This window comes from Pelodiscus sinensis, chromosome 2 (assembly GCF_049634645.1).
Source record: "Pelodiscus sinensis isolate JC-2024 chromosome 2, ASM4963464v1, whole genome shotgun sequence".
Lineage (NCBI taxonomy): Eukaryota > Metazoa > Chordata > Testudines > Trionychidae > Pelodiscus > Pelodiscus sinensis.
Window position 1 is genome coordinate 238,743,505 of NC_134712.1, and position 19,001 is coordinate 238,762,505.

Sequence of the window (19,001 nt, forward strand, 5' to 3'; positions counted from 1 at the left end):
CAGCAGAATGGTGTGAGAACTCAGGCTAAAATACCCAGTGTGCAAACTAGCACAGAGGCCCTGACAGATTCACCCTAGCTGAAAGACGCAAAAGAGGAGGGCTGTGATAAAGACATGGAAGGGATTAGTGCATGTGGGCTTTATGAGGTCCCTCCTAAGGGAAGAAGACATGGTGAAGTGATTGGAGACAGCAGAAAAATAACTGAGGGAGCACAAGCTCAAGAATGAGCAGCTCATCAAAGAGTTCCTGTTCACTGAGGAGGAAAAAAGAGCCCTCGCTCCTCTCAGTGTACGATTATGAAAATCAGAGGCTGAGCATACCGAGACCCCAAATCCCAGAAGGCAAAAGTGAGTCCAGGGGCCATGAACATGCTCTCCAAGACCTGGGAGAGTAGCCTCTGGACATCAGAGCAAAGTCTGGCTAGGAGCTCAGAGCTCTCCAGACAGTGAGATATGGGGGAGGGAGCCCTACTTGAAAGGAGCACAGATGAATATAGATAGACTCTTGAGGCCTAAGACAAAAGGACACTGCTTGATCAAGGACATGGGCACTGACTTCATGAGTGCCTCAGGTTACAACACCTATGGGAAAAAATAGTTCTCAACACCTCCTGGCAGCTCCATGGGTCAGCCCTTCTCTCTTCCTTACAGCACCCAACCAAAGGGGATGCTAACCCTGTTATACTGGCTATTTTAATAGTTTTGGAATGACTGCCTCACCTGTCAATTCACAATCTTTATCCTCTTTTTTGAGGCCTTACTCTTTTCTTCATTGGCTTTGTGTACTTAAAAGATTTCCTATTATTTCTCTTTTCTTTGATGAATTGTCTTTGCATACAATTTAAATTTTAATTGTGTAATCTTTCCAGTCACCTGCATACTAAGCATACTATTTATTGAATTTTGGTAACATTCTACATGTAATTTATCAATTCCTTTTCTATAGAACATACACAAATGTAATCTACATTGTACTCATAAATAAATGTGTAATGGCTATGAAGATAGTTCATGGCAAACAATAGGAACTACAATAATTTACACTATTGTTATTATCTTGTGCTACATTAAACAGCTTGTTATATCCTTATGCCTAACATTTGCCCCTTCCTAACTCAGTCATAATTTGTACATCCCTATGTATTCACATGGCCTTTTTCATTGTTTCCTCTGCTGCTGGCTTTAAAGCCAAATGGTTTGCATGACCCATGAGAAAAGCCTAATTTATCTTGCAGCACTTTCATCGCTCTGTCTTACTGTCTGTTCTCATTGTTGCTTTTTCCACTTTTAGGTATTCCCGTCCCCAAACTCCCTGATTCTTGGTGAAATAAATATAGTGATGTACTTCACTTCTGTGTACTTGCTACTTTCCAAAACGTCATTGAGTTGTCCTTTTCGTTGCATCTATGCCACCACGATTAAGTACGAAGCAAGCAAGCCTGTACCACGCCCATAACTATCACTTCTACCTTGTAAGGGAGGGACTCAGACATTACTGGTAAAGACAAAATGTAGGAACGCTAGCGTCTACACAAAATATGCATAAGAGAAAGGAGATTGCAGTTCCTTTAAACTTAATACGGAAGAGCAAGCCAGAGAGACTACGAGTCCCAGAATGCAATGCTCTGTCTGGATGTATGCTGCTGATTCAGATCTAGGATAAGTGACTGCTAACGCTTTATTTCCCTTCATAAAGTTCCGAATGAAAGGCTACACTGATTCAAGCCTAGTAAAAAGAGGAAGAAGAGAGGTCATGAAATTATAACGAAGGTCATTTGCATAAAGGCTAAAGCGAGAAAAAAAACTTACCTAAACGCCCAGCACCAATACATGAATGAAGTCACTAACAGCAAGTGGTATTGGGTCTAGCTGCTTGTACGCAGCACAGCTGGAAAAGGGTTCTACCGCTGGGCTTGATGGCAAGCGCAGGACAGCTGGATGAGTAGCTGTGAAAGACTTATTGGTTGTTAAATTAGGCACCCTAAGGGACCCCCCCCCCCCAACGGTGAAGTGATGAGAAGAGCGTAGCAGAGGTTCTTGCGAGATCCTACTAGCCCCTAGTTTATAGCCAGCCATTCTGTGAGAGGGCGGTAACTAGGATTATAATGGAGCCACAGCCATTCTTCCTCCAAATATTTCCAAATCAGCCCTGCTAGATCGGGTTCATCTGTGGGCTCACAACATGCTTCTGGATGACAAATAACGTCTTCACTGAGAAGTTGCAAGTTTTTGAAAAGCAAATCTCGTTGAGGTGGATGTACAGCACCCCCCTTTCTACAACGGGTTCCCTTTGATTTAAAATTAAGCAAGCTGAACTGTTCTTGCCTCGATATAGGGGTGAGGGTTTTTTTGCGGGGGAGGGTGTAGGAAGACAATGTTGGTGGGAAACCTAGCAAAAATATTGGCAGTGCCCATAGGAAAAAGGGGATCCCAGGCAAAACATTGTGGGGGACGAAAAGGGGCTGAGAGATCCTAAACTGCGGGGCAGGGGTCCCTCTTTAGTGTATTGTGAGAATTAGTTTGGCTGCTGTAAAATAATATTCATAATGGAGAAAGGAGACTAGAAGGGAAAATGTCTTTCTGGCAGCAGAGCAGATGTCAGCGGTGTTTGTGGGCGAAGGTGAGAAGCCCATATTGGCAGAAGCCCATGTTTGGGCAGGTTGAGTCCCATTTTAGACGGAGGCCCTTCATTGGTGTTTTAAATACCTGCTCTTGCATGCACCTCGAGCACCAATGTTTCCCGATAGGGACCCTCGCTCTAGGGCAGAGAGGGGTTAGAAGCATTTGGGTGGCAGTGGCAGCTAGAGAAGCCCCTCTCGAGCAGAGGCGAGCGGGGGAGCCCCCTCAGCCCCAGAGCAGGGTGGGGGGGGGAGGGGAGGCAGGCGGGAGCCCCTCAGCCCCAGAGCAGGGGGAGGGGAGGCAGGCGGGAGTGCTGGCCGGGGACTCAATGGAAAGCGACGGCCTCACTAAGCTCATTCAGGTGCAGGGAGGAGGCGCCTGTGCGCCGACTCCCCCGCCCGCTGCCTGCCTGGCAGGGAGTCCGGGGAGGGGCCGGCTGGGCGGGCGGCGCTGGTAGCTGTCCTGGGTGTTGAAGCTGCTGCTGCCGGAGCTAGGGAGCCGCTGGGAAGCGAAGCCAGCCCGGTGCGGGCAGCATGGACTGAGCGCCGGAGGGAGCGGACCGGGCAGCCGCCTGCGATGGGCCAGGCATGATGGGGGCGCTCGGCTCCATGCTCCCGCTGCTGCTGCTGCTGCCGGTCCTCGCCGCCGCCCCGCTCAGCCAGCTCCCCCCGGCCGGAGCCGCCGCCGAGGCCAGATTCGGTAGGTGCTGCGGGGGGCCGGGTTGAGCGCGCCGGGCCGGGGGGGGGCGGGCGGGGGGGCTGGGAGCTCGCAGGTGAGGGGGCCGCCCGGCGACCGCAAACGGGGGGCATCGGGGCAGCCCCCCCGCTGAACGCCCCGTGTAAGACCCCCCATCAATCCCCCGCTTGTCCCCATGTGCGACCCCCGCTGAATGCCCCATGTGAGACCCCCCCCGCTATGGTCCCCATGTCCGACCCCCCACTGAACGCACCGTGAGCCCCCCTTTTCTAAGCCCTCCCCCCCCCCACCGCTGAACGCCTCATGTGAGGCTTCGGTCCCAGCGCACACGCCCGCCACTGCTCAGAGGTTGCCCCTGCCGACAGACCCATGTGAGCCGCCCAGCCAGTGCCCTGTAGCTCTGCTGGACGCCTCCTTGTGAGCCCCAGCACCTTTTGTGAGACTCCCCCTCCCCCAACCCAACCTGCTGTGAACCTCATGTGTGATTCCCCCAGTTTCTCTCCACTCACCATGTTCAGAGCCTCCTGAAAGACCCCCACAGACTCACCCTACTTTCAGTACCATGTAAGTCTACCCCCAATGCAGAGGCTATTGCCAAATTCACAATGATAGAGCTCTTCAGAAAGCAGCGGCCTCCTCCACTGAGACCATGGCTTGACATCCCCAGAGACTCCACTGCAAAACCTAACCCAATGAGACTCTTGTGTGAGATCGGCCCCAATCCAGAGACTTCCTGCCAAATCCACCCCACTGAGATGGTTGTGTGAAACCTCCTCTTTGAGGACTTTCGTGTGGAATCCATCAGGACAGACATTACACCAACACCACCATTTGTGAGAAGTCCCCATTGTGCTTGTCTTGCATTCAAGCGAGATTTGCTGCAGTTCACCTTGCCCCATTTAGATCATTTATGTGAGGTTTCCCACAAAGATCCTCAACACCAGTCCCATAACTTCCTCATCAAATTCAGCCACGGAAACCAATTACATGGGACCCCGTCAAACTAATGTCACAGTGTACTTGAGGCCTCCTACCAAAATCACCCTATTGAGACCATTAGTATGAGATGACCCCACCCACCCACACACACACACATATATAAAGAAGCTTCTCCAACTAAATTCATCTCCCATAGTTCCTCTCGCAAACATAAAACTCCCACTGAAACCTTCCAATCACAGAGCCCCCCAAATTAAAAGTACCCCACTGCCCATCACCCCAAACTAAATGTACCAATGTCTCTACGTTTTTAACCTTCTAGTACTTAAACTGGTCTCACTGGACATCTCACCTGCTTTAACCCATGCTAAGATCCATATACACAGAAATTCCCAAGCATTCTCATGCTGAGGCTATGTCTACACAGCAGCGTTATTCTGAAATAACGAAGAGCATGTCTACACAGGAAGCTGTTACTTTGAAATAATGTTGAGCTGGAGGACTTCTTAATCTGATTCCTGTAACCCTCATTTCAGGAGGAGTAAGGGAAGTCTAGGGAAGAGTGTTCTTCCTTTGACTTCCTTCTGTGTAGAAAGCACCAAAAGCAGAATTAAACTATTTCAACTTCAGCTATGCAGCTGATGTAGCTCAAGTTGCGTAGCTTAATTCAACTTTCACCCTGCTGTGTAGACGTGCTCTGGGAGACCCTAAAATAACCCACCCACTGACAATACTGAACCCTAGGTTAAGCTTAACTCATTGAGAGCCCCTCAACTATAGAACCAACATCCCATGAAGACCATCAAGGAGCTTTATCCTGCTAAGTCTTCTTATTAAGATTTCATTTAAATAATCCTCTCACAGAGAACTTCCAAACACTAAACCCTGCACTTGAATTTCCCAAATTCACCTCTCCATAATCATGAGACCCCTATACTAAACTTAATGAGGAGTAACGGTAGTTCGAACTAGGAAGCCTAGTTCGAACTACCTAGTTTGTGCCCCGTGTAGCCGCGCTGCACGGGGTTCAAACCAGCGGGGTTTTAAAAATGGCGGCTCCCCGCTTATGCAAATGAAGCCCGGGAAATTCAAATCCCGGGATTCATTTGCAAGTGCGGTATGCCTACATTACCCTCCTAGTTCGAACTAGGAGGGTAGTGTAGACATACCCTTAGAGAATCTCCCATTGTATTAGAGTTTTATTAATCCATCTGTGGAACATAATTTCAGTATGTTGTTAATTATGTGTTCAAAACTTTAATTTTTACTATGTTATGAAGGATTTGTACAAATGTAGGCAAAAATTACTGCAAGACAACCAAAATGTAACACTGAGGTTTTTTGGTTGCTGTGAAGGTTATGCATTTGTTTTCCTCTTTTTCTACTTTCTTCACAAACAGTAGTGCAAATATACAGACACACTAAAACTTCCACACTAAATGCTGGAGTCCATTGAAAACAATGTATCTATGGAAAATTGTTTAGTTTGTTTTTAATAGATGATCCATATGTCTCACTATTGATTGACTCTTTCTAAATATAAATTGACTCTTTTGCAGAACCTCACAGGACTTTTTGTGTACAAAATTATTCTAAAAGTTATTAATTACAATACTGTACACTGCTAATCTTCAAATGATGACCTGTTACATAACAAATACTTATGTGGTTATTTCAAGAAATAGGGGATTGACAAATTAAAAGGCAAGATAAAACATTACATCTCTAGATCATTCTTCTCTTCTCCTTCCTCTGCATTGCATATTACAAGTTTGTTCTGTGAAATTGTGTTTTTATAAGATACCATCATCAGCAAGAAAACATTCTGCCTGTTACTGCTTCTTGACATTTAAAATTATTCTTTACTAGTAGTATTTTTCATGCAATTAAATGTGAAAACATATGGCCACCCCTCTTAAAAAGCCCCTCTACATATATCCAAGAAGATAAGGTCTTATCTTTTCCAACAAGGTGTTCAGTTTCTCAAAGAAAGAAAACAGCTGAGTACATTGTATCCAGTGTATATATACTGTGTTCAGAAAACTGATAAAAACCAGAGCTGATAGTTTAATAGTCTAAATTAATCCTTATATATTAAAGGGACACTGTCAACTTGAATTTTTGGAGATTAACTGTTTTGAAAAACAAGAACACAAACAGTTTGACAGGTCAGCCCACAAACAATCTATTCTTATGTTTTCCAAATTCCCTTAAAATTGTTTTAATTTTTTCCCCATTCCCCTACTGGTAGCAATATGGATCTTTTCAGCTAGTCAGTTTCTCCCTTACTAAATAACACACGGGGAAACAATGAAATTGTCTGTGCACAACATGTTTTCAAATACATAACTCTTACTAATCTTGGGTTTTGCTTGTAACTATAGTAGGTACAACACTTTTATACAGAATTGCTGTTTTCAATATGATGGAATCCTTTTAAAAAAGATGCAGCTGGATCTGATTTTCATATTAATAGATTTAGATGCTCTGGGAAACTTGGGAACAAAATAAGTTGTCAGTATTGTTTAATACAATATTACATTGAGAAGATGACATTTTATTAGAACTAAAACACTAAGCTTAATAACAATAACCTTAATATTGGTATTGAGTAAGTAATTATTGTATTTCAGTGTTTAATCTAGTTTTAGAGATGGTGACAAATTATACTTTTATAATGCAGAAAGAGATGCTTGTGAATTATATTGAAATGGATGTGGTTATTCATGCAAAAATAAATATTTTAATGATGCATTTTGAATGTAATGTAGTTCTACTATGTTTTATAAACTTAAATTTTACTTTGGTATGTTTAGATCTTTAATATGACTGCAATAAATCAAAGTGTTGTTTTAGAAAGTAAATTATTGGGATCAATTATTTCTATGTGCCCTATAATAAAAGTTTCCTTCACAGTGTTAGGCACATTATTTTATCAAAGTTTGCTGTAAATGTAAACCAAGATCAAATGGGCTGTAATGTATCTTGCGGCATTTCAGTTTAGCAAGAAAAGGATCTTTCCTACTTCTTCTAAAGTAGTAACTGTAAGTTCCATTCATGCTTGTCACATACAGTGAATGAACAGAATAAGTTACATTTCATTTCAGTTGCAAGTTAATTTTAAAAATACTAGGTAGATAGAAACTGGACTTGATGACCTTTCAAAGTCCCTTCCAGCTCTATGAGATAGTTATATGTGCTAACATTACTTAACTCACTTGTGATGTGGACAGGGCTTACCAGTGGTGCTTCCTATTGATCAGGTCACTGTGTCCTAGCTGTTTGCTATTATCAGTGTTCCTTGCCTGCAATCACTCCAATTTTGTGGTGATACACCTTTCAGTAGATAGCATTTCAGCCCTCTTGACTGAGTCACCAGTTGGGTTCCTCTCTTCTGGAGTAAACCAATGTACCCTGCTGCACCATTGTGGTGAGAAGCAGCTGGCGGTCTGGGACACTTGGCTGCAGGAGGTGCTGTGTGCTCCCAGCTGGGCTCCTGGGGCTCTTCTGCAGGCTGCAGCACTAAGCCACTGGGGGGTGCCCTCCACTAGTCTGGGACTACCCCAGCCCTGAGCCTCCTATATACCAGGGTGCCATTTAGGGAGGGCAGGTAGGCTGATGCTCCCCCTCTGAGCTTCATGCCAGGGCACTGCTTGCTGCTCCCCTTCCTGTCACTGTCAGGGTGTGAGAGGAAAGTACTCAGTTTGCTGCATTCCTCGTACTCTGGCTGGGGAGAGCAGAGGGCAGATGAGCTGTGCACTTTCCTCTTGCTCCCTGACTGTGACAGGAAGGAGAAGAGCAAGCAGCATCCTGGTATGAATCTCCAACCCTGACTTCTGCACCCCTCACATCCCCACTCCCTGCCCTGAGAACCCCTCCCCCAATCCCCTGCGCTCCCCAGAGACTCCTGCACTCCACCCCACACTTCAATTTCTTACAGGTATTGTTGTATCACAACCTCCTCCCCACTTCCTGCCCTGAGGAGACTCTGCCCCAGGAGAGGTTGTGATGCAACAGTACCTGTAAGAAATTAAGGTTGCTTTCACCCCTAAGAGTTTTACATATATACATAGTCCAACATCTCCACAAAAGAAAGGGTCTTCAGTCCACCTCTGGGGCCCTGTGGTTGGCAAGCCATTGGCTCAGTGATTACAGTATTTCTGTCTCCAAGGGTAAGTCTACACTGCATCCCTAGTTCGAACTAGGGATGCAAATGGAGACAATTGAACTAGTTAATGAAGCGGGGATTTAAATATCCCGCGCTCCATTAACATGATCTCGCCGGCGCGCTAGTTCGAATCACAGCTGATTTGAACCAGGAAGTGCGCGCCGGGACGCGTTAGTTCGGACTAAAGCCCTTAGTCCGAACTAATGTTACTCCTCATTTTTTGAGGAGTAACATTAGTTCAGACTAAGGGCTTTAGTCCGAACTAACGCGTCCCGGCGCGCACTTCCTGGTTCAAATCAGCTGTGATTCGAACTAGCGCGCCGGCGAGATCATGTTAATGGAGCGCGGGATATTTAAATCCCCGCTTCATTAATTAGTTCAATTGTCTCCATTTGCATCCCTAGTTCGAACTAGGGATGCAGTGTAGACATACCCCAAGCTAATAAGAGGCAGAGAAAGGGGTGTAATGTCCCTGTGGCACTGAGCACCCCTGCATTTGCCCTCTATACATTATTGTAATATTTTTTGTGCAAAATATACCTCTATGTAGCATTTGAAAACTAATAATTCATGGATCATTAATATTTTTGTGATGTAGCTATATAGTGAGTATTAAGAGATACGGATACACATTAGAATTATGGCTAAAATGTTTAATTCAGGCATGTCAGGGTAAGCATGTTTTAGTAAGCAGTACTTACTTAGACAAAGGAATATGTATTTGATTTTCTGACCATCCTGTTCTTCAGGCAAAGACAATGCATATAAGCTGTACAGCTCCATCAAGACAACAGGGAAAGGAGATGGCAGGAAATTTGTATTTAAGATAAGTTGGGAAGAAAGAACATAAAGCATCCTTTACCAGCAGATTCCATGTTGTATTAAAGCAGTGAGGAAGACATTTTATTTGAAGGGTTACCCATTTCACAGGTTTACTGGTGTATATAAAAGTGTGATGGATGGGAGAGGTACTATCCTTTTCTAGACATCCCAGCAGGGGCAGATGACCATTTTGCGGTGCCCCGGGCAGCATAATTCCGCGGGACCCCCCTTTGCCACAGCACATGCGCAGTGACGCCATGCGCATGCGCAGTGGCGTCACGGCGCATGCGCGGGGCTTTCTGAAGCGCGGGGCCCGGGGCGGCCGCCCCGTTCGCCCTGCCCTATATCTGCCCCAGCATTCCAGCCATTCAGATAACTAAATTACCTGTAAAGGATTAAACCCAGAGACCATTGATATCCAGGAAGTGTGGTCAGGAAGCTTATTTTGAGTTAAGCCCTGCTGAGCATATGCACCCTAAGCATCCCAGCCTGGGAGCTATAGCAGCAAAGCATTGTAAGGCACCCAGGATTGTGGGGCAAGAGGTGACCTTCCACTGGTCTGAATTTCACCCAGAATCAAACTCCATCTCAGCTCATTCCACAAGAAGGGAGGTTGATAGGGGGATCAAGGCCCTTCCTTTCCACCAGACTCTGATAAAAGGCCCTATAAGAGGCAGTGATATCAAATACCCCAGAACAATTTGTGCGTGCTTCCCTGGGGTCAGCACTTCTACCACTCGCTTTCCTCAGGGCCTCAAAAACTTTCATTTGCAATCCATCAGAAAATAGTATAAACAACTGAATCTTGTGCCCAGATGGGCTTCGCTGGTAACTTTGCCGGCTATCTCCAGCTTCAAACTGAATTCCACTCCCACCATCCAAGATCGATACGTTCCGTCACTAGCTTGGGTTTTAGGCTGGCTGCAGTGTAAGGCCAGTCCCTGCCTCTAGACAGGCTTCTAGCTCTGGGCTCAGCTATCCAGGTTTCCCTTAGTCCAAAACACCCAACTACCTGTCATGTCAGTCTCCTCCCTAGTTTCTTCTTTAGCGTGCCAGGTATGTGTTTTGGTATTGGGATGGGTTGGCCTTGAGTGATCCAAAACAAAAAATATGCCTCCTCAACTGAGGGGAGGAACTATTGAACCCAGATCACAAATGAATTCTTGGGACAACAAATGGAAACTCCCCCTCTCTCCCAGACAGAAGGTAAGGCCAAAGATTGAAAATCAGGCTCCAGAGCAGGATACCAAGCAGAGAACTCCTAACAGTGCCTGCTGCTCCTCAAAGATGTTAAAAGTGGACACTGCCCAGCAGTGGCAGATATAGGGCAGGGCGAGTGGGGCAGCTGCCCCGGGCCCTGCGCTTCAATAGGCCCCGTGTCCTGGGCCCTGCAAAACTCTCATCCGCCCCTGCTGCCCAGAGAATTCTGCGTGGAGGCCTGATCATAGGAAATAGGTCCCACAGTCACAGCACCTATCCATTGAGATTCCTCTTCCTGGTTTTTGGATAACTCTCCTGGCCAACTTCAGCAGGAGCCCCGAAAACTACAGAAGCTAGGAGGAAGCCTCTTGCATTCCTTCATGCTTTTACATTGCCTCTGCAACTGCTGATATTGGATTCTAGCACTCTGAAAGACTTCCACTTCCATTTCCAACAGATCCCCAAAGCAATGTATATTCCAGCTTCATCAAATTTGCACTCACAATACAAAACCAGATCGGTGGCCTCAGATGTTCTTGTATCAACATATTGGCACCCTGACTGTCACACATTCCATACATTTGGCTGTTCTACCTGAATATTACTAAAGTTACCATTAAGGTTCAGAGGCAGATTTAGGAAGGTTTAGTTTGTGGGACTTGATGAAAATGGGAGAAAAGATTGGATTGTTTTAGAAATAAAGCTAGAATAGGAGAAGAATAGTGGGAGAGAAGATTCTGATAGTTTGTCTTAACTTTGCTTAGTCATACACCATAGTTAGTACAAAGTTGAACCACTGTGAATGGAAGTCCACTGGAGATGGAGATGATAGGCAAAGATTTTATGAACAGTTGAGTAAGATTTTTAATTTTGTTCAGATCTGAATTTAAAATGGGGCTTCGAAGTGTGACAACCAGTGATTGATCCATTTAAAGCACCACTAGGGAATTTGAGTTTTTTCAAGTGTTAAATATATCGTACACAATATTAGTCTTGGTAAAGTTGGGCATCCAGAATTTTAATTTTTTAAATATATTAGTTGTTGCTTTGATCTCTTTGATATCAGAGTATAGTTAAGGGCTTACTTTTATATTGTAGAACCTTACTTGAAATAACACATGCCAGATTCCATTTAGCCCTTGCTAAATATGATCAGGTTTGTTTGCACCAGTCTTCTCCCCATCTATGTAATTACAAGAACCTTGTGAGTCTCTTGGTTTACTGAAACCATTTTCAGGTAATAGGGACCCCTCTCCACCTGTTTGAGAAGTACCATCTTTACTGCTGAACATTCCTCTTCCCATTCCACATAGATGCAGAAACACAACACATTTTCCAAGTTTAAAGAAACCCCAAGGTGGTGAAGTTAGGAATTAAACTTCTGTGATGATTTTTTGGGCATAGAATTAGATGTGGGTGGAGATAAGGGTATATGGTGCAATATTCCCAATATCAAGTATTCAAAAATCATGAGTAATGCCAACAAAATCATGAAACTGGTATAAGCCTTATGAGATTTGTTTTAAAAATAGTTAATTCTGGGTTCTTTTCTAGCCTGCACATTTAGGTTGTTCTGGCTTCACATTTTCAAGCTTTTCTCCATAACCATGCATGCTAGAAACTTACTTTCTTTTTAAAGTGAAAGCTGATAGATATTCTTATGCAGTCACTTTATCCAGGAATTAATGCTTTAGGAAGCACATGAAAAATTACAATTTTATCATAAAACTTGCAAGAGTTGTCAATACTGATAATGTCTCAGCTGTTGTGATTTAGATATGTGATGCATGGTACCTTGATGAAAAAGGTCCATTGTGGCCACAGTGATTACGAAGATGGAACATCTCTCTTGGCATGGCAGTAAGAGGTTTCAGGCCTTGAAACCTAAGTTCCAGAACTGGATTATCTTGCATAGTAACTTAAATATATTGGTATAAATAAAATATTGAAATGAATTTCCTAAAGAGCCTTGGGGAAAGAGAGGGTCTGCAGAATGAAAGGTTCTCAGACATCAGTAGTTTGATGGAATGGTTGGAAAAACTAAAAAGTATTTTTTCATGTATTATGTTGTTGTGTGGATTTAAAAAAAATCAGAATAAAACATTTAATCAGATGAACACATTTTTGGTTTAGTATCACAGTTGATTACTGGAGATAAATCTGAAAAGGGGTTTCCTTTCGCAGCCAAGATTTGGGTTTGGTTCCGTCTCCAGTTAGTACACATATAGACATGGAAACACATGCCGTCCTCAATACGTGCATGGAACTCGAACAGCAATGAATAGTGAATGCATACATGACTTGAAAGTAGGATACAGCCTCAATATTCATAATTTTGGGATGAGCTGCAATACACAACATTGTAAAAATCACAAAGGAAGTTTGATGGATAATGGGTTGATATTGGGCCATAGAGCTTTTCATTTATACTTCACTGGTTCAAATCTGGCTCTTCTAAATGATGACTGAAAATCATTATTTGATTCTTCATAAGTGTATGTGAAATTAATTAGACTTATTTCAGTTTGTTGTAGATAGGGATCCCACATCATAAAAAAATACAACCACAGTTAGAATGAATTACCAAACATATCAAAGAGGCCAGGTTTGACTTATAGATTGAATTACACTCTTGCTTTTGGAGTTGTCTTGCTAGGTGTACAAAACTTTGTGTTGCTATTTCGGGAAGGCTTGTGGGAACATTGTGGAAAGGTTTATGTTAGCCCTCCTCATACCATAGCTTTATTTTAGACAGAAAAAGGACCTTGCTATCTGGATCTCTCATCCTAGTAGCTTTCACAAGAATAAATTAATTTACTTTAAAAACTCACACAGCTGAGTTTAAGTTTCAGTTTATAATCTACAGTCTTTTCTTAAAATAGGTTCAGGAATGGAATTTCAGAGGTAAGATTGAGTTGCATTGGAATACCAGTGTAGGGAAGCTTGCACAACACCATGATCCCATTATGCCTGAATCTTCTAGCTGCTATTGGTAAATTCTTTTTATGGGTGCTAAAGTAAATTAAATCAACTATTGTCTTTAAGAAGGCAATTTTGTAATGTACCATGTCATACAAAGCTAAAATCACTTGTTTACATGTTCATTTTGCTAAAATACTAAAATACATTGAAGGAATGTAAAATACTACATAATAGTACCTTATTTAAATCAGATTTTAGACCTCAGGACATTTCTACTGATCTTCTGTCTTTTCCAACTGCAGTAAACAAAGGGCAAGATTCTGCAAAATGTTGAGATCTTGGGTCCCAATCAAGTTACGTGTTTAAATGTAGCTTAGCTTTAAATAAACAGGTAGTCCCCATTTAAGCTGAGACTGCTCTCCTGCTTATAGTGAAGCATGAACATACGCTCTGGAATGAAGCCAGAGAGCTCAGCATTTTGAAGGACTGAACCTTACAAATACTTTACAAATATTGAAATGTTAGGTCTTTCAGTTATACACCAAGCTTAATAGAAAACTGCTTTTTAAAAATGAGGTTTATAACAATATGGCAGACAGAAGAGACATTTTCATAAAGGTAATGCTGATAAAATTGAAGTTCTATGTTCATGTACTTATATGATTAAAATATTTGATATCCATTCACGTGGATGATAAAACTTTTATCAACTTCAGTGCAAACAGGATCAGACCTATTGTCTCTAGTCCATTTTTAATGTTATATAAATAGTTGGAGTTGGTTGGAAATGGGAAAAGATTTCTGTGGGGAAAAAAATTGTGCTTTTTCCTCCTTTATTATTCTTTAATTGCAATTTCATGCTTTTGAAAATATCTATTTAGCTATCTATAATGTTACTTTAGGCATAATTGCTGTGCTCTGGATTATAAACCGATGCTTCCCATTGACAGTTGAAAAATGACATATTCAAAATGAAGGAAAAAACAAAGTAATATTATATAGCATTCTGTTACATTACCATCTTAGGAACTGTCAGTAGACTAGAACATTAAGATCACTCAATCATAATCTTACATGGCAATCAGAGTAAATCTCTCGATCACTTTTTTATGGAGCAATTAGAAATTGCTGCCATCTGTGATGATTGAGTAGCATTTGCAAGAAGAGCATGGGCAAGATTTCATAGCACCATGGCTACATTATATTTGGTATTAAAGTTAGCCAGGGAAAGTGAGGTGTTACACTCAACTTAATGGCATTTTTGTTTGTCTGTCCATCTGTCATGCTCACTGTGAAAGGTTTACAATCTGAAGGCAAGTAACAAAGGGTGGTGGAAATAGTTATAAGCAAGAGTGCAGCAGATGTCTGATTGGCTAATATAACACATATGAAGAAATAACTAAAATGGTGTGTATGTGTGTGTATAAGTGAATATAAAATAAATCAAAACAGATGCCTGATGAAATAGTGCTTTAAAAGATTACTGAACCCACAAAAAGTGTGTCTGAGTATACAATTAACCATTTTATTTCCCTTTTAACACCGTGATCTACACTGAATATTAAGCTGCTTTTTTCCCTCGTTATCTTTGTTTTCCCCCTATTAGAATGACACTAAGAAGTTGTTTTAGCTGAAAAATCATCATTATGCAAATCCACTCAGTAGGTAGTTCAGGTACATAAGACAAAGCCAAAACTAGCCCCATCAGCTCTCGTCATGCTCCTTTGGGTATTTTGGAGGGAATGAGGATTTAGGCATTTTCAGATCCATTAATGATTTTCAAACTCCCATTGGCCCTGATATCAGTCTAGGGATTCTGGAGGTCCAAGACATCATATATTTTAATGGGCCTTACTTGGAATGGGTAGAATATTATATGTCTAGCTCTGTTTAAAGCAGAGCCTTAACAAAGTATTATTTTAACTCTTTTTTTCCTTAATCTTTTTTGGGTTGGAGCCAGCCTCTTTTCCTAAACTTCATATTGTAAAATATCACCAGATGGCAATTAACTGGAAAGAGATTTGTTTTTGTTATGCCATTTATTGATGCCACTGTGGGTGGTATCCCCACTATGGTTTCCTATGCTCTATTTCCCCAGTCACAGTTCATTTGTGAATAACTTGTGCCAGATATTGTTACGGTGATACTCCTCATCGATATTATAATTCACTAGAGAACTATCAATCTGTATACTTAACCACATGCAGCTGCCTATGATAAAGTCTATTTAATTTAGGCCCTGATCATATAAGCAGTTTCGCCAAAGATGTCTGTACTGGTTTGAGGCTAGTTAATTATCAGCTAGAACAAACAGGATGAGAATAAAGTTTTTCTTTGGAAGCTCCTCTACCACCTTCAACTCTAAATAATCCCTATCTTTCCCATAGGAATAGAGTGATAGGGTGAGAAGAACATTGTGTCCCAAGGATATTTCTCAACATGAAATAATAAAACAATGTTGAGTTAGGCAGAAATTTTGGAGTTAAATTATGAGGGTGTTCCTTTAATAAAATTAAAATGTTATATTTGAAGAAATTACATTGATTCATCCTGGGAATTCTGGTGGTGAAATCATATTAGGCAGAACTACCTTTAAATAAGTTTGAAATAGCAAGTTGCTAATACACTACTAAGTAGATCCCTGGCCAATATAGAGGGGGCATAAACCATATTGCATGTTTTTTTCACAACTGTTATAGACTGCAAATTTCTAGTTTTATAAAAATGTTCTTCCTTGTCTAGAATGGATGTGGAAACTATCTGCAATCTTCTTGGTAAAAAAAAAAGTCTAAGTATTATGATTCAAACTCTAACGACAGGAAGAAAGGTAGTGGAAAAGGCACTATGGGGCAGTTTTTCTCAACCTTTTTTTTATATAAAGTACCCCCTTTTTGAAAACAAAAAAAATTATTAGTACCCCCAGTACCTACAGTTTTCTGACAGTTTTTTTCTACCATGGCAACACATTTGTTTAAACAATTTAATCGTAGCTGGGTGGGCGATTCAATTTTTGGGTGTAAAAAGTACAAAAATAATAAAGTGCCGTAAAACTTAAAACAAAAATTCAGTTTTTTCCAAATTTTAGTTGTGTTGACTTACCCCCCAGACTTCTCTTAAGTACCCCTAATGGTACTCATACCACTGGTTGAGAAACACTGCTCTAGGGGGGTCTGAGCACTGCAAATATTACAAGCTACATTTATAGAGAGATCACTGTTCCCACCATTGAAATGTGCTCACAACTGGCATGAGAGGCAGCAGATATTAAAAATGTACAGTAACACTATGTAGTAGTTTTAGGACAGTATGTGAAGATTACTTCATATTAATGGAGCTAGGGAGGAATTTGGGATAACAGAACAGAATTACTCCAAGTGGAATTTGTCTAGTGCATCATGACTAACCGTCTTGGTCTTACAAAAAGTCCTTGGGTCTCTGCTAGATCCAGAAGTAGTCAGGAACTTCTATTTTTCATTTCAAAGGTTGTACTACAATAGTCCAATACTCTTGACCCTGGAGTATTGCTTCAACACAGACACAGACATAAGAATGTTATTTGTAGAACAGTAACCACCACTTTGAGTACGTGAGTTCAACTTGGAGATCTCCCATCGAAGTGCTGATGAGGACCATTCTTGCTCATTTTGAGACTTCATGAGCCTGTTGTTAGCCAGGGCTGCAAAAGACGTAACTAAACATCAGACAGACAAAGAATGGATCTTTAGCTGACTTTTCCCACAAAGTGAATATGTTTCTACCATTTATAGAATGGCTATTTACTGTGCATTTTTCATGAGATGTAGACTTCTACCTGAAAAGAAATCTTTATGAATACACAGTAATAGAAGTTCACCTCCTTCTGTACTACCTGTGTTTAAGCGTGGGAGATTAAACTATACAAAAGAACTAGAACTGATGTAGTTGTGGATCTGATGTGCACTTCGAAATTATATTCTTGACTAAAATACAAATGATGTTTATGAAGAGCATATTTTAATGACTCGTCTGCTCTGCTGCAGATCTTTTATGGAGTGTATAACCAGTGGGTGAATCCATTTTCTTATTGCCTCTGTTCATTTTGACGCTCTTTCAGGTATTATTTATGCAGACAGGCAGATAAGATATGACAATGTTAAACAAAGAAACACATAAATAGCCACAAAAAGAACATCTAATATGTACAAAAGCTTCAGAGGGATAGCCGAGTTAGTCTGTAACTGAAAAAACTTAAATAGCGAATGGTCTAGCAGCACCTTAAAGACTAATAAAAATATGTAGATGGTATCATGAACTTTCGTGGACACAACCCACTAATATGTAATCTAATCTGTAGTTATCTCAAAGTCACTCTAAGAAACATTTTCTTTCTTTCTTTCTTTCTTTCTTTCTTTCTTTCTTTCTTTCTTTCTTTCTTTCTTTCTTTCTTTCTTTCTTTCTTTCTTTCTTTCTTTCTTTCTTTCTTTCTTTCTTTCTTTCTTTCTTTCTTTCTTTCTTTCTTTCTTTCTTTCTTTCTTTCTTTCTTTCTCAAGAAGAAATTTCTTACTGAGATATGCAGTGTTTGTTTTGAGCAATATTACCTTTGATTACCTATCTGTGCAGATTGTAAAACTTGGCAAAGGGCCCTTTTCCCTGGAATGTTGCTTTACTGCTACCAAAATTAACTTGTCGGATAAAAGAGTTCTACTAAAATAAATACAATAATACTTATCTTTATTCTCCATGAGATAAATTTAATACTGGTGAATAAATTCCAGAACAAAATATTCTGCACTTAATAGTTGCTTAGATGAACAAAAAAATGACTAGAGTCTTCCTCAGATCTTGAGTTCCTACCAATCACTGTCACTGGTTTGTAATAATTTCACAATGTCTGGTTGGAAGGGGGTGTAGAAATACATAGCATTTTTATTACCATCTTTAGGAGTATGGCACATGTTTAAGTAGTAGTTAATGTATTTTATGTAACCATAAGAATGGCCATTCTGGGTCAGACCAAAGGTCCGTTTAGCCCATCATCCTGTCTTCTGACAGTGGCCAATGCCAGATGCCCCAGAGGGAATGAACAGAACAGGGAAACATCAAGTAATCCCTCTCCTGTCACCCTTTTCCAGCCTCTGACACCATCCCCACCCATCCTGGCCAACAGCCACCTATGGACCCAACCTCCATGAATTCATCCATTTCCTCTTGAACCCTGTTGAAGTCCTGGTCTGTACAACCTCTTTTGACAATGAGTTCCAGAGGCCGACCATGCACTGTGTGCAGAAAAACTTCTCTTTGTTTTAAACCTGCTACCTATTAAAATGTATATAAGCATTTCTGCAAGGTGCTTTTCTCAGTAGTTAGTAATTATATAGAAAATACCACTGCTGTATATAAATCCATGGTGCACCCATACCGTGAACACTACATGCAATTGCACCAATTCAAAGAATATGTTAGAATTGGAAAAGGTGCAAAAAAGGGTAACACAAATGCTAAGGGGTATTGATTAGCTTCCATATGAGTAGAGATTTAAAATACTTTTGTGAACGTTAGTCTTAATTAAAAAAAAAAAAAAGCTCTTTCACAGAGTTATGCCCCTGTGGTGGTTTTGGTATATGTACTGTTTAATTTTGCACTTAAGAAACAAGTT

General features: G+C 41.3%; 1 protein-coding gene across 1 annotated transcript in view; it reads left to right on the forward strand.

Moving 5' to 3' along the window:
• Positions 1-2,943: 2,943 nt before the first annotated feature.
• Positions 2,944-19,001, forward strand: part of PTPRN2 (protein tyrosine phosphatase receptor type N2) — a 938,219-nt gene continuing 922,161 nt past the window's right edge. Inside the window, exon 1 of the mRNA XM_075922745.1 lies at positions 2,944-3,318. Coding sequence (XP_075778860.1) covers positions 3,207-3,318 — 112 coding nt within the window. The 5' untranslated portion in view covers positions 2,944-3,206. The remainder of the gene's footprint in view (positions 3,319-19,001) is intronic.